Below are 15,156 nucleotides of genomic sequence, written 5' to 3'. Positions count from 1 at the left end.
GGAGGGAGGGGGGAGTAGGTATGTTTAGACATTGTCATTGCACTTTAGAGAAAATCAAACTCTTGGAAGAACTCTACGTTGGAATTTAAGTGACATATAAGTTTATTTTTATACAACTGCCCTTTCTGTGAGCTACATATGGCTCTTGTCAAAAGACACCCAAGTGCCTACTAAATGCCAGACAACCTGGTGACACTGGTCCCTACATTAGAAAGAATGGCACGTTATTCATCTTTTAGCACCTAATAAGTGCTGTGGAGGTTGTATTGCACATTTGTGCAACAATGTGCAACCCTACATGCCTGTTGAGTTAATGAAAAAGGAAGAAATAAATGAGAAAACAACAATAATCATCAGAAACCCATAGATCTATTGGCTGTGAGGAATCAAAAATCATTTTTCAAGCCAGAGCTGGTATTTATTTTTCCCTACACTTTTTGCTTGCTTCTCACCTTAAACTATATTTAGAAGTTCTACTTTTCTGAAGTCTGGCTAGTTTCAGAGCCTCTCATTCCCACTCTTCTTTCTCTAATCCTCCCAGAAGCCCTGAGGTCCTGTTGAATAGTGCTTGTGGGAAATAGGACTTTTAGAAATATATATATATATATATATTATATTTAGAAATATATCTATATAGATCTAATAATATTTAATTAATAGATCTAAATAGATCTAATAGATCTAAATATTTATTATATTCTAATAAATATATTATATCTATATCTATAGATCTAAATATCTATATATTTAGAAATATATATATATATAGTGTATGTGAGGGAAATAATGACAAAGAAACCAGTCATTGTCATTTTCCTGCATTTTGACTGCTTTTCTTTTTTTTTAATTTTTATTTATTTACAATAGTCATAGAGAGAGAGAGAGAGAGGCAGAGACACAGGCAGAGGGAGAAGCAGGCTCCATGCACCGGGAGCCCGACGTGGGACTCGATCCCGGGTCTCCAGGATCGCGCCCTGGGCCAAAGGCAGGCGCCAAATCGCTGCGCCACCCAGGGATCCCTTGACTGCTTTTCTTAAAACTGATTCTAGGTGAGGGATCTTTGCATTTTGCAGAGTCTGGAAGCCCTGAAGGTAAGTTTGGTTTCTGCCTTTTCTTCTGCTGAATTATATGTATTACACAAATCTTATCAAGGAAGAAAATAAAGAAAAACCTCCAACATCCCACAAACCATTTAAATTTCTCCCTATGCTGAGGGTGATGGAAATTTTCTTTACCTTGGATACACAACTGTACCTTGGATACACAACTGTATTCATTTGTCAAAGTTCACCAAACTGTCTACTTTAAAAAGGTAAAGCGGGGATCCCTGGGTGGCTCAGTGGTTTTGCGCCTGCCTTTGGCCCAGGGCACGATCCTGGAGTCCCAGGATCAAGTCCCATGTCAGGCTCCCAGCATGGAGCCTGCTTCTCCCTCTGCCTGTGTCTCTGTCCCTCTCTATCATAAATAAATAAATACATCTTTTAAAAATTTTAAAAAAAGGGTAAAGGATATGAAGTATATCTCAATAAGCCTAACCAAAAATGTTTCTTTATGCCCTCCCTTGCAGACATAATAGTATGGTGTTATCATAACAGCGTACATATCCTTTCCTTAGTGCTAAATTCCTTAACTATGTAAAGTACGTTTCCATATGTTGCTACACGGTCCTGAAGCAGTGATTGTGAGAAGGATCAGGGCCCATACCATTAGATGAACAGTATAACTAAACCAGTGACATCAAAACATCTGGTAAAATTAGAGTCCATAAACAGGAGTGCCTGGGTGGCTCAGTTGGTTAAACGTCTGCCTTTGGCTCAGGTCATGATCCTGGGGTCCTGGGTTCAAGTTCCACATCAGGCTCCCTGCTCAGTGTGGAGCCTGCTTCTCCCTCTCCCTCTTCCTGCCACTCCACCTGCTTGTGCCCTCTCTCTCTCCCTTTCTCTGTCAAATGGCTAAATAAAAAAATATTTTAAAAAAGTACCAGGATTCAGGATCCCTGGGTGGCACAGCGGTTTGGTGCCTGCCTTTGGCCCAGGGCGTGATCCTGGACACCCGGGATCGAATCCCACGTCAGGCTCCCAGTGCATGGAGCCTGCTTCTCCCTCTGCCTGTCTCTGCCTCTCTCTCTCTCATTGTGTGTGACTATCATAAAAAAAAAAAAAAAGTACCAGGACTCAAAAATTCAGATTTAATCAGAGGATGTGGAATAGGTGTGAGAATACATCCAAGTATGTGTATGATTAATTATGATCTTTCCTCTGAGGCAGGAGCTACAGTAAGTCAGGGTCAGGTTTCTCACCTTTCCTCAGAGGCTCGCCAGCATGATGCCAAGTTCATTCCATGTATAACTGAAAGATGGCTATAACCAGGCACCTGCCCTCTACTAGACAGGCCCAAATCACTTTTCATACCTACATATCTGAGTGGGCACTGAAATTAAACAAAGATGTGGACAGGAATAGAAAAGGAACCCAAACAGAAACATCCCCTTCCAAAGAGGTTTAGAGACATGATTTTACATTGCTACCAATGCTGACTCATCACTTCATATTCTTTTCACTGGTGGTTTCCTCGGTCTATTGCCTAGTTACACAGGATCCTCATAATGGTCATTATCAAGGTAATAAGAAGTTCCAGGCTCAGATTCCACACAGCGAGCCTTGCTACTGCCCCACCAAATGAGCCTCCTTAATTTCTGAAAGCAATCACTGGATACTTTCTCTCATTACCTCCTCCCACAGCTTTTGAATCTCCTCTCTCTTGAATTACAACAGGCTATGCCATTGGAATGCCATCTCCCTAAGCCCCAAAATGTTCTGTAAACTCTACCAAATCTAGTAGACTGATGGTACAGGCCCAAACTGGAAACTGTAAAGGACAACACCTACCATTTCTTACCCAGGGCATGGAAGAGAGGAATCAAACCCAGTTCTTCAGTGTGAGGACAAAAATGGAGTTGGGAAGATGAGAGGAGAAACAACACAGACATGGTCAGGAGCCCAGGGAAACTGATAAGTCTAGGTGGGTAGGTGGTGGAGGATGTGAGGGAGCTCAGGGGGAGCGGGACAAAGGATTTGGGCTCCCAGTGGAGGACTTCCCAGGGGAAGTGAGATCCTGAAAGAAAGGCACTATTTGAACAGGTGAAGAATTGGCCATTTCAGACAAGGGGAGCAGCACAAAGACAGGCATGGAGGGAGGAAGGAGCATGGGATGTGGGGAAGCTGAGGCAGCCCCTGGCACGGTGGGGGCAGAGTGCACACGTGGGGCAGGCAGAGGGGGGCAGCTAGAAGAGGGGCAGCGGGGCCCCAGTGTGGCTGGCCCTGTCACTTGGGCCACTTTCTTGCGAGCATGCAACTTTTGGTGCTGAATGAAACTTGCGCTCCACTTGAAGGCTTTCCCGCACACCTTGCACTCGTAAGGCCTCTCCCCTGTGTGGAGCCGCTGATGTTGGACCAGGGTTACCTTCTGACTGAATGCTTTCCCACACTCCAGGCAGCCATAGGGCTTCTCCCCAGTGTGGATTCGCTGGTGTACTATAAAGCGTGAGCTACAGCTGAAAGTTTTCCAGCACTCTTTGCATTTGTAGAGCTTCTCCCCCGTGTGGAGCCTCTGGTGCTGGAGAAATACCGAGCTTCGGCGGAAGGCTTTCCCACACTCCTTACACTCGTACGGTTTCTCTCCGGTGTGGATTCGCTGGTGCTGAACGAGGACTGAATTTGAACTGAAACTTTTCCCACACACCTGACATTCGTACGGCTTCTCCCCGGTGTGAATTCGCTCATGGACAATGCAGTCATAGCCACACCTGAAAGCCTTCCCACAGTCCTTACACCTAAAGGGTTTCTCCCCGGTGTGGATTCGCTGATGCCGGATGAGTTTTGAGTTGTAGCTGAAGGCTTTCCCACAGTCCTTACATGCATAGGGCTTCTGTCCACCGTGGAGTTTCTGGTGCTGAAGGAGGTGGGAATTTTGACTGAAGGCCTGTCCACATTCCTGACATGAGTAAGGTTTCTCCCCGGTGTGGGTTTTCTGGTGCCGGAATAGTTTTGAGTTATACCTGAAGGCTTTCCCGCATTCTTTGCACTTGTAGGGCTGGTCATCAGTATGAATCCTCTGATGCTGGAGAAGGTCTGAGTGTTGACTGAAATACCGGCCACATGCACATTTATAAACTGCCTGTCCTCTGGGGAGGCCCTGCTGTGTAAGGAAATGTGTGCTGACACCAGCATTTCCTTCTAGTTGCCTGACTGTCTCCTCTCTTTCAATGCTGGAGGATTTGTAATCCTGGGCCAGCAAGTCTGTGAAAACTCCTTTGTTTGTTTTCTCCCCTATGTCACACAGCTGTGGCTTCTCTAAGCTATCCTTATGGTGAGGGGGCTGGGGAGCTTCTCTGAGCAGCCCCTCCACCATCAGCCTGTGGACCACTGAGTCTTCGGAAATGTTCAGTCTTGGGGTTTGCTCCTCATTCTCAGTCTTGTTTTTACCACCTCACATGATAAAAAGAAAACAGAGGAAGCACTTAAGCTATAAATGTAGAGTTTACTTTAAAAAAATGGATTTGACAGATTTTATACTATTTTAGTATAGTCCAGACTAATTTTTTTAACTGAGTCTTCTCTATTAGAAGAACTAGGTTTTTTACAACTACGTAGTTTTTCAAATTTTATTTACTTATTTATATCACATAATCTCTACACCCAATGTGGGGCTTGAACTCATGACCCTGAGACCAAGAGTCGCATACTCTACAGAGTTTAAAAGATATGGTTTGAGATTCTCAAGGACAGTAGCCCTCAAAGCGTGGTCCTGGGACTACCACCTCAGGGAAACTTGTTAGTAATGCAAATACCCAGGCCCCACTCCAGTCCTGCTGAATTAGAACCTCCGGAGGTGGTATCCAATAAGTCCACGTTCTAACAAGCCCCTCACAAGATTCGGATGCTCACTAGAATTCGAAACCACTGATCTAGAAGCTAAAAAGGCAGGTGGAGGCTGTTCTTGTAATTGTTTTAAGCTGCACTGCCCATAAGGCAACCCTAGACACTGTGGTTATTTAAATTTATTTTCTTATTTTTCTTTTATTTTTGGCTGTTTAAAGATTTTATTTATTTATTTGAGAGAGAGAAAGAGAGACAGCATGCTCAAGAGCACAAGAAGAGGGAGGGGCAGAGGGAAAGGGAGAAGCAGACTCCCTGCTAATAAGTAGGGAGCCCCACATGGGGCTTGATTCTAGGACACTGAGATCATGACCTGAGCCGAAGGCAGACACTGACTAAGATGTGGCTAACTAAATTTAATTAAAATGGAACAAAATTTAAAATTCAGTTCCTTGTTTGTATAGCCACAGTTCAAGCACTGATGAGGACAATGGCTAATATATTGGGCAGCACAGATATAGAACATTTCTATCACTAGACAGTGCTGGCTTAAAAAGCCATTGGCACACTAAACAGACCATGCACAGCTGTGGCAAAGGAAAACACTGTCCACTGCAGGCGGTCGACAGGAAAAGGTTTCTCATCAAGATGGGAAATGGGCACCTGGATGGTTCAATTAGTTAAGCGTCTGCCTTAAACTCAGGTCATGATCCCAGAGTCCTGGGATTGAGTCGTGCATTGGGCTCCCTACTCAGCAGGGAGTCTGCTTCTCCCTCTCCCTCTGCTTATGCTCCCTCTCTCTGTCTCTCTCTCTCTCTCTCTCAATTAAATAAAATCTTAAAAAAAAATGATGATAGGAAGTGCTGAGTCAACCCAAAGGGACAGATGATGACAGAAGTGGCGCCAAATTAGGAAGGAGCATTTGGTTTACAAGACTCTGAACAACATAAGGAATGGAAAGAGCATGAGAACAGAGCCAACTGAATGAGAAGGCTAAGCACCCAATCTCTGGATGGTTCTCATTCACCTCAATTCTGTACCTTTCAAAACAGGAAAGCATTTGTTCCCAATAAATAAACAGGCTTTCTTTCAAAAGCTAATAATGTTTAGGAGTTCATGGAAGTTCTCTTCCCATGTACAATTTCATACACACATACATAAAATGTTCTTACAGAAACAAGTTCTGGGGCTCCTGCATGGCTCAGTTGGTCAAGCGTCAACTCTTGGTTTCAGCTCAGGTCATAATCTAGGGGTCATGGGATAAGGCTCCCATTCTTAGTGCAGTCTGTTTAAGACTCTCTCTCCCAGGACACCTGGGTGGCTCAGTGGTTGAGCATCTGCCTTTGGCTCAGGATGTGATCCTAGAGTTCCAGGATCAAGTCTTACATCGAGCTCCTTTCGAGGAGCCTGCTTCTCCCTCTGCCTGTGTCTCTGACTTCTCTCTGTGTCTCTCATGAATAAATAAAATATTAAAAAAAGACTGTCTCCCTATCCCTCTACCCCTCCCCATTTCTCTCTTGCTCTCAAATAAATAAATAAGTCTTAAAAAAAGAAACAAGTTCTTACTATATTGTATTTATATTCCTAAATTGACCCCCAAAAGCCTTTTTTCACTAAGTGTCTCTGAAATCCTTTAGCTTTACAAAGAAAAATAACAGAAAAAGAAATTTCTGGGTGGATCTTTTCCAGTATGGGGCTGAAGCTCTAGTGAGGGGCTTTCTCCTGAATGAGAGTGACCATCTTCACCCTCACAAGAACTGGTAAGACAGAAGCAAAACTCTTTTCATGTTGAATCATTAAAAGACAGGAGGAGGCCAAGCCAAAGAGGAAGGTGATAGGTTCTCCTGCTTACCTGGGTGGACACATCCCAAGGCCTCTCCCTCGATGGGTATCCAGGGATCCAGGCCCCATGGTGCTTCCCCGTGCTCCAGCTGGAATATCAGATCTGGTTTGGGGAATGGAAATGCTGCTGAAGAAGAAAGAAAAGGAACAAGAAGCTGAACAGGGTCCCTGCTGACACCTGTCCGTCCATCATCTGCTTTGCCAGGTGACTAAGCATCCTGAGACACGAAGTGAGCTCAGTGTGGAGAGAATCTGGGGATCTAAGGAAGGCGCAAATTGTTTTGCTGGAGAGGAAGCGTACTCTAGCTCTATAAGAGAAGACAGAAAGCTCCTGCTGTAGTTAGAGGTGTGTCCAGGGGTCCTAGGAGCCTCTCACACAGGGGAAATGGGGCCCAGGACTTCAGGGTACTACAAGAGTGGAGGGGCGAAGGTGGGGCCGCCAGGAACCCGCTCAGCTGTCTGTGCTGAGCAAAAACCCCTCTCAGGAGAGTCCCCACCAAGAAGAAGTGAAGAGGCAAGTCCTTCTGAAAACCAAAGTGAGCCTAGATCTTTCTCCATTAGCTGCACCAGAAATGGGGGATTAGGAAGCTCGCCTCATGGCACATCAATCCTAGGGGTACAGGAGATCCCAGACCCACCAAGGAGGAAGCCAGCAGCCCCTGGGCAGAGCTAGTTCAGGGACAAGGAAGGACTTACCCAAGGAAGTTATGTTTGCATAATTCTCCAGCATCACCTCCCGGTACAAGGCCCTCTGCATGGGGTCCAGGCTGGTCCACTGACTCTGGGGGAAGTACACGGCCACATCCTCAAAGGTCACTGGCCCCTGGAACAACAGGCTCCTGCTCAAGCCCCATGTGAGCGCTGAGGAGGGACCTGAACTCCAGGGAAGAGCTGACTCTACTGGAGTCCATGGCTCGGAGCCCCATGGGAGACTTATACTGGAGAGCCACAAAAGTACCCTAGGTGAGGACAGCCCTCAGCACATCTTCCATGTGCATACCTCTGGAGCCCACCTGCCTGATGGTCACATCACCCCCATGTCTGGTTCCGTGAGCTGGGTTGATCTTTCTAGAATGTTCTCTAAAATGACCATAGCAGGTATCTGTCTTTTACCCTGACTCCATCTACTGGATTTCTCTCTGGTCTTTTTCTTCCATGTCTTTTTATAGACAGAGGAACAATTCCATGGGCACAGAGTTCCCTTCACCCTGGTTGGTTCTCCCTCTTTCTGCCATCTTGCCTTATCAGATTTAATCAGAGAATATGGTCTGATTAAGGTCTTATCAGAGAGTTGGTTGTCCCTTGAAGGCAATGTGCAGTGACACCTCCTCCCCTAACACCTGACTCCAGGAACAGGATGGCAGTCTCCATCCTTGAGCATGGACTTGCTCCCTGATCATCTAAGCTCCATCCAACCTGCCCTCTGCGCCAAGTGTGTCTCACTGCCTCCCGATGGGGCCATTTCCATGTTCTCAGGAGAGAAGGAAACCATCCCTTGTCCTATGCCAACTACTTTTACATCAATTCACTCAATCATCAGAACACACATGTGAAGTAAGAATTATTATTCTCTATTATAGATGATGGGAATTAGTGATGTTAAGCACCTTGAAATAGACAAGAAGGAGTCTTCTTTATCTGAGTGTTTATTTTAAGGTTGTATAAGGAAGCAAACATTTCAAAATGAACTAACCACTTATATAAATGAGGGGCACTATGCCGTCTCTCCTTGTCTTACACTATACTCTACATCTCAGTCTGTCAACAAACTGCCTAGTGTCTTGCTGGATGGAAGAAACAGAACTACAGAAGAACTGCAGGATTGCAGCCATCATGATAAAGAACTGGTACAGACAAGAATCATCAATGGATGCTAAATCTAGGAGGAGATTTTGGTGAGGAGCAGGATACTTGCATGATCTTAAATGTCTCCCCATAGATTTCTGAATAGTTGCAAAGGAAAGATAATAACCAGACACTGAAGAAATCAGATATCACCTTGACCAGGAAGTTTAAATGTGCCTAGTATGAGGAACTGAATTTCTTACTTTAATTAATTCTAAACAGGCACATATAGCTAGTGGCTTCCTTACTGGACAGTACATAATAAATAGTTCACTGACCCCAAATGTTAACCAAACTTCTCTTTACTTCCTTCAGAGCCAACAGCTGGGAACATGGACTTGACCTGCCTTCCTCATATCATGGCTTTCTACCCCTCCACACCTCTGAGACACCCCTCTAATTGGTGCATTCCTTGTTCCTTGTTTCCTACAACATTCAGCTTCTCAACATCTTGTTTCATCTCTGATCACTCCACTTTTGTCCTTTGCTAGCACTTAGTCCCTCTCCATGATGTGAAACAGGGCTGTTGATTCCCCTATAGGGGAAGTGGGTTTGGAGGCAGCATAGCACAGAGAAAAATAGCACAGGCTTTAGGGCTGTGCTTCTCAACGGGAAAATGCTCACAAGGAGACATATGGCACTCACTATCTGGGACTGTTGTTTTTTTTTTAGATTTATTTATAATAATTATTTGAGAGACAGAGTGTACACAAGTGGGAGGGAGGAGCAGAGGGAGAGGGCGACTCCTTACTGAGTGCAGGGCCCAATGTGGGGCTCGATCCCAGGACCCCAAGATCATGACCTGCGCTGAAGGCAGAGGCTTAACTGATTAAGCCACTCAGGCGCCCCTGGAGACGTTTTTAGTTGTCACAACCATCAGATGGTGGGAGTGCTACTGGCATTTAGTAGGTAGAGGCCAGGGATGCTGCTAATCATCCTACAACACACAGGAGACCCTCCCCACCAACAAAAAAATTATCTGGTCCAAAATGTCAATAACACTGAGGTTGACAAACTCAGCTCTAAACTCAGAATCCCCAGGTTCAAATCCCATCTCTGTGTGACCTTGGATGAGATATTCAAACTTTTTTGCCTCGGTTTCCCCACTTGGAAAACTGGGATAATAGGAGTGCCTATCTTACAAGGCTCTTATAAGGGTGGAATGAGTTGATACATGTAATGAACTAAAATATTGTCTGGCACGTGGTGTTATATAAATCCCTGCACTTACAAGTACAAATGAGATTAGGGGAACATTTCTCATAGAGATTATAGATAACACAGTTGTCTAGGGGGGCTTGCATGCCTCAGTCAGGTAAGCGGCCAACTCTAGATTTTAGCCTAGGTCATGATCCCAGGGTGTGGGGATCGAGCCCCACGTCAGGCTCTATGCTCAGTGGGGAGTCTGCTCAAGGATTCTCTCTCTCCCCCTCTCCCTCTGTTCGCCTCCTACCCCCTTCACGCTCTCTCTCTCTCTCTCTCTCTCTCTCCCTCATTCTCACTCAAATAAATACATCTTAAAAAAAAAAAGCATGACCGTTGTCTAAACATATATGCATGTGTATTTTTTTTCCCTCCCTTTCTTTTTTAATAATCAAATTGTAATTTTACTTGGGGCTGCTCCCAGCTCTGGCAACTAAGTGAAGCCAATGAAACACAAGTACAAAAATTGTTGGGGACTCTCCGGGAAGGTTCCTGAAAGCGTGCAAACAAATGAGAGGTTAGGCTTTTTTGTCATCTCCATCTGGAATGCACACATGATAGCTGGAGATAAAGCAGCCACCTTGGACCGTGAAATGGCCCTGAACATAAGAGTCAGTGGTAAGATGGTGAAGTGATAACACTGATGGTGAAGTGAAAGAGCCTGGTGTGTGATAACACTGGCACTGCTACAACATCCCTGGACCGCCTCTCCCCGACTTCTCTTGCATGGGAAAGAAGCCTCTATCTCCTTTAAGCCACTGTCACTTCAGGTCTCCTTATTGGAACCCAATCCTGAGTGACTACCATACCCCACATAAAGCACTAGGAGAGAAGAGATTGCCCCTACAGATGTTTAAACATTTCCTGACTTGGAACTAATTTTGGCTTAAGTGCTGGAACAGGGGTGGATGGTCCAGTGTCTACATACACATCATCCTTGAGTCTTGAACAGGGTTCCTAATTACATGACACATCCATTACATGAGACACCAGGCTTCTCATGACATGATCTAGAATGCTGGAGAAAAATTCAATGCAAGCATCCTCTAGTGCCAGGAAATTTTTGGAAGGACCACTGCTTCCAGTGCTGTATGAATTTGTGCCAACAAAGGGTTCAGGCTTTCACAGAGGTTAAGCTATAATCTTTGCAATGGGCTGGTGGCACTGGCATCAGCTCCAAACTCCGTGTTCCTCCAGGAATCTACCTCCCTCATCAATCCACACCCTCCAAAGGCTCCTCAGTGCTGGCTTCATTGTGCACTGACTTTGTGATCTACAGGGCAAGCTCCTCCTGTGGGAATGCCTTTTTAAACGCAGCATGTGGCCTTCCTCTGTATGGTGTGATGCGGACTAGCACTCCCCAAATTTTAACTTGTCCATTCATTCCCCAGATATCATACAAACATAGATTCTGATTCTGGATATCTGTGTCGGGGCCTAAGATTCTGCCTTTTTAGCAAGCCCCTGGGTGATGCCGAAGCTGCTCATCTGTGAGCCATACTTTTATGGTCCCTAGTCTGCACAGATCCTCACTTTCTTGGAGAGTTTCTTAGCTGGAGCTTCCCTCATTTCCAAGCAACCCGATCCTCCCATTTACCTACTCGCCCTCATCACTTCCCCTAACATACTCCTCTGCCATACTCAACTGATGGATGCAAAGCTAGGCACAACACTGGCCAGGTCAGGCTACTACTCCTGTAGTGATGGATCAGATCTGTTCTGAATGTGGAAAGCTGGAAGAAAGCTCAGCTCACCTGGGGCCACACTGTCTGGAGCATGGCTGATGACCCCTGGCTTCATGCACTGCCCTCTCTGTTTGGAAAGGCAAGAACCTGCGGGGCTAAGAGAGAGAATGACAATGAGGCTGACCTTGCCTTGTTCCCCACCTCTTCCCCCTCCGTCTCCCTGCCTCTCTCATTGGAAACAATATTCTTGGGACACTGTGGATGCTCTCGGTGCACCTTCTCCAGTGGTTCATGGGGTGCTGCATCTGCTTCCTGCATCTATAAATTCCACAAATCTGGGGCAGCCCCGGTGGCTCAGCGGTTCAGCGCCGCCTGCAGCCCAGGGCGCGATCCTGGAGACCCGGGATCGAGTCCCCGCGTCGGGCTCCCTGCAGGGAACCTGCTTCTCCCTCTGCCTGGGTCTCTGCCTCTCTCTCTCTCTCTCTCCCCCTCTCTGTCTGTCTCTCACGAATAAATAAATAGAACCTTTAAAAAATAAATAAATTCTACAAATCTGCCTGGTGAGGCTTAAAATTCCTCGAAAGAACGTCTGCGGGGCAAGAGTCAAGGAAATCCCTGGGCCACTACGAATGAATTACTAAGTAGTAGTTTGTCCCGAACGGTTCTAGCAAACGTGGCAAAAACCCAAAGCGAGAATTTAGAGCAAAGCAGGAAAACGGAGCCCCGGGCCCCGGGGGAGGGGAAGCGCTCGGCGCCCCAGCCCCAGGGCTCGGCGCTGCCCGCAGACGCGACGGGCACCGGAACGCTCCGCCCCGACGCGCCGCCGGCCCCACCCCGAGTACCGCGAGCCGGGGGTCAGGCCAGCGCCGCGGGGCAGGAGGCCGAGGGCGCGTCCGCAGCTCCGCCGCCCGAGCTCGGGGACCCCGCGGGCCGGGCCGCCGCACGGAGGCGGGGGCGGGCGCGGGCGCGGGCGCGGGCGCAGCCGAGGCGGAAGCGCGAGCCCGGGCGCTCCCCGCCCGCGCCGCTCTAGGAAGCCGGGAGGCCGCCGTCTCCGTGGTGCCGAGCCAGGCGCGCCGCCTGCGTCCGGCCCTGCGCGGGGCGCCTGCCCGGGACCCCGAGCCCGCCACGCACTGTGCGGCCCGAGGGTCGCCGGCAGTATCGTGACCGCCTCGCCAACCCCCGGCCCCAGGCTCTGTCCAGCGGCCACTGGCCCGGCACCTGAGATCGCCAAGTGCCAGGTCTGACTGTCCGGTTCGGGCCCCGGCTCCACCAGCTGGTCGCTGTAGGCTCCGTGCGGGTGACTGAAACTCTGTGCTTCCGTTTCTTTCTTTCTTTCTTTTTTTTTTTTTTTTAAATTTTATTTATGATAGTCACAGAGAGAGAGAGAGAGAGAGAGAGAGAGAGAGAGAGAGAGAGACACACAGGCTCCATGCACCGGGAGCCCGACGTGGGATTCGATCCCGGGTCTCCAGGATCGCGCCCTGGGCCAAAGGCAGGCGCCAAACCGCTGCGCCCCCCGGGGATCCCCTGTGCTTCCGTTCCTTAACTGGGAACCGGCAGTAGTTTCGAACTCGAACTCCGCACAGTCACGGAGTCAGCTCTGGATCTGCAGCATAAAGAAGCGCTGACATACTCCTGTGTGGTGGCCGGCTCCCTGTGACACGCTCCCCTATCTCTTTCCCCAGGCCCGGTAGAATAATAGGGTAGCACAGCTTCCTCCTGGCCAGACATTGTGCAGACCCCTTTGAGCTAAAGTCCTGCGTATTAACTTGCCTGCTGTCTCTTTCTACTTGGCTAATCCACGAGAACCTAAAACTGTTCCAGGCTGATCTCATCCTCCTTTCCTCGCCCTCCTGTTCCACTTTCCAGGGTTGCCTTGCCCCTGCCCCCCCACAAACTGTAACCCAACGAGGTGAGTTGTTTCTTGGTGCGTTACAGGTAGAGACTACACCAGGTGGAGTTGTCAGACAAAGGAAACTTTTTTTGCACTGAAGGAATCACCAGGAATCACTCCCAAGGCTGTGACTCGCACAGCAGAGGTGAGCGGGTTCTTTTTATTTTAGGTTAGCATGAATATTCAGAAAGGAGAGTTTTGTCATCACATGTAAAGGTGGGCATAAGGTTGCACAGGTGTACTTAGAAAACATGCCTATACATGCATTCTGTGTTATGTTAATAAAGCTTGTGCTTCTCTGGAGTGAGATTTTAATGAGGCAAAATACTCCATGATCTAGATAGATCACAGTGTGAGCCAGTGGTCAGAGCTGGAACTGGTTTAGGCCAGCTGGAGCTCTTCCTGTTGTTTGCCTCTAAAAGATAAAGTTAACATTCCTGTGAAGAAAGGGGCTCCGTGGAGGTCTTGCTGGTAACATTTTACCTCATTAACCCTGTGGAGCATGGTTTCAGCACCCCTCTCCATCCACCAACCAAATCATTCGTGTGGGAGTCATAACTGATCCCTTGTTCTGCATCTCCTCTTACCTGGATTGTTGTAGCTGCCTCCTAACTGTTCTGTTAGGAACAGCTTCTACCTGAATTGCTGTTCTTGCCCCCAGTCTGGCCCCATTGCTCCCTTCTCTCCTCAGGACAGCCAGGATGATCTAAAATATGAATCTGGTCATGACACGGTTCTGCTTTTTTGTTGGTGGTGGTTTGCTTTTTAAAACCCTTCAAAAGTATCTGATTTTTCAGATACTGTCCCAAAACCTTCAGATTCTGGAATGGCTGTCACTTGCAACAATACATTCTGTAAAAAACCCAAAAGATACCACAAAAAAAAAAATTGCTAGAACTAATAAATTAACTAAACAAAATTACAGGATATAAAATCAACATACAAAAAATCTGTTGCATTTCTATACACCAATCACGAAGCAGAAAAAGAAATCAAGGAATCAATCCCATTTACAATTGCACCAAAAATAATAAAATACTTAGGAATAAACTTGAAAGAAAAAAAATCTGTACTCTGAAAACTATGGAATACTTATGAAAGAAAGTAAAGAGGACAACAAAGAAATGGAAAAACATTCCATGCTCATGGATTGGAAGAACATTGTTAAAATTTCTATACTACTCAAAGCAATCTATACATTTAATGTAATCCTTATCAAAACACTACCAGCGTTTTTCACAGAGCTAGAACAATTCTTTTTTTTTTTTTTAAGATTTTATTTATTCATGAGAGACACAGAGAGGTAGCCTCTACACAGGGAACCCGATGTGGGACTCGATCCTGGAACCCCAGGATCACACCCTGGGCCGAAGGCAGGTACTAAACCACTGAGCCACCTAGGGATCCCCTAGAACAAACAATCCTAAAGTGTATATGGAACCACAAAAGACCCTGGATAGCCAAAGCAATCCTGAAAAAGCAAAGCAGGAGACATCATGATTCCAGACTTCAAAGTAATTACAAAGCTGTAGTGACCAAGACAGTATGGTACTGACACAAAAACACACAGATCAATGGAACAAACAGAATAGAAAACCCAGAAGTGGACCCCCCAACTCTATGGTCAGCTAATCTTCGACAAAGCAGGAAAGAATATCCAATGGAAAAAAAAAAAAAAGACAGTCTCTTCAACAAACGATCTTGGGAAAACTGGGCAGCAACATGCAGAAGAATGAAACTGGACCACTTTCTTATACCATACCCAAAAATAAATTCAAAATAGATGAAAGACCTACATGTGAGACAGGGA

General features: G+C 46.7%; 1 protein-coding gene across 2 annotated transcripts; it reads right to left on the bottom strand.

The window, feature by feature from the left end:
* Positions 1-827: 827 nt before the first annotated feature.
* On the bottom strand, positions 828-12,404 carry ZNF619 (zinc finger protein 619). 2 transcript variants are annotated; one of them, XM_055320885.1, is made up of 5 exons: positions 12,295-12,404; positions 11,522-11,607; positions 7,416-7,542; positions 6,730-6,846; positions 828-4,487 (listed from the first exon to the last, which is right to left on the bottom strand). In XM_055320885.1, exons 2-5 carry the CDS (start codon positions 11,543-11,545, stop codon positions 3,052-3,054), a joined length of 1,704 nt encoding a protein of 567 aa, XP_055176860.1. In that variant the 5' UTR covers positions 11,546-11,607; positions 12,295-12,404; the 3' UTR covers positions 828-3,051. The 2 variants fall into 2 exon arrangements, with proteins under 2 accessions (XP_055176860.1, XP_055176861.1); XM_055320886.1 differs by having other exon boundaries at positions 6,730-6,843.
* Between the last annotated feature and the right edge of the window lie 2,752 nt (positions 12,405-15,156).

This window comes from Nyctereutes procyonoides, unplaced genomic scaffold, assembly GCF_905146905.1.
Source record: "Nyctereutes procyonoides isolate TBG_1078 unplaced genomic scaffold, NYPRO_anot_genome, whole genome shotgun sequence".
Lineage (NCBI taxonomy): Eukaryota > Metazoa > Chordata > Mammalia > Carnivora > Canidae > Nyctereutes > Nyctereutes procyonoides.
The sequence above is the reverse complement of the archived record's forward strand: the minus strand, read 5'-3'. Positions and strand labels throughout refer to the sequence as shown.

Bases quoted from the DNA above. Each gene is read 5' to 3' on its own strand.
- ZNF619 (XM_055320885.1), bottom strand. From the start codon at position 11,545: ATGCTCCAGACAGTGTGGCCCCAG. The intron at 7,543-11,521 runs GTGAGCTGAGCT...CTGTTGTTCCAG, and splicing joins TCCAGACAGTGTGGCCCCAG to GGGCCAGTGACCTTTGAGGA. The intron at 4,488-6,729 runs GTAAGCAGGAGA...TTATCATGTGAG, and splicing joins CTTGGGATGTGTCCACCCAG to GTGGTAAAAACAAGACTGAG.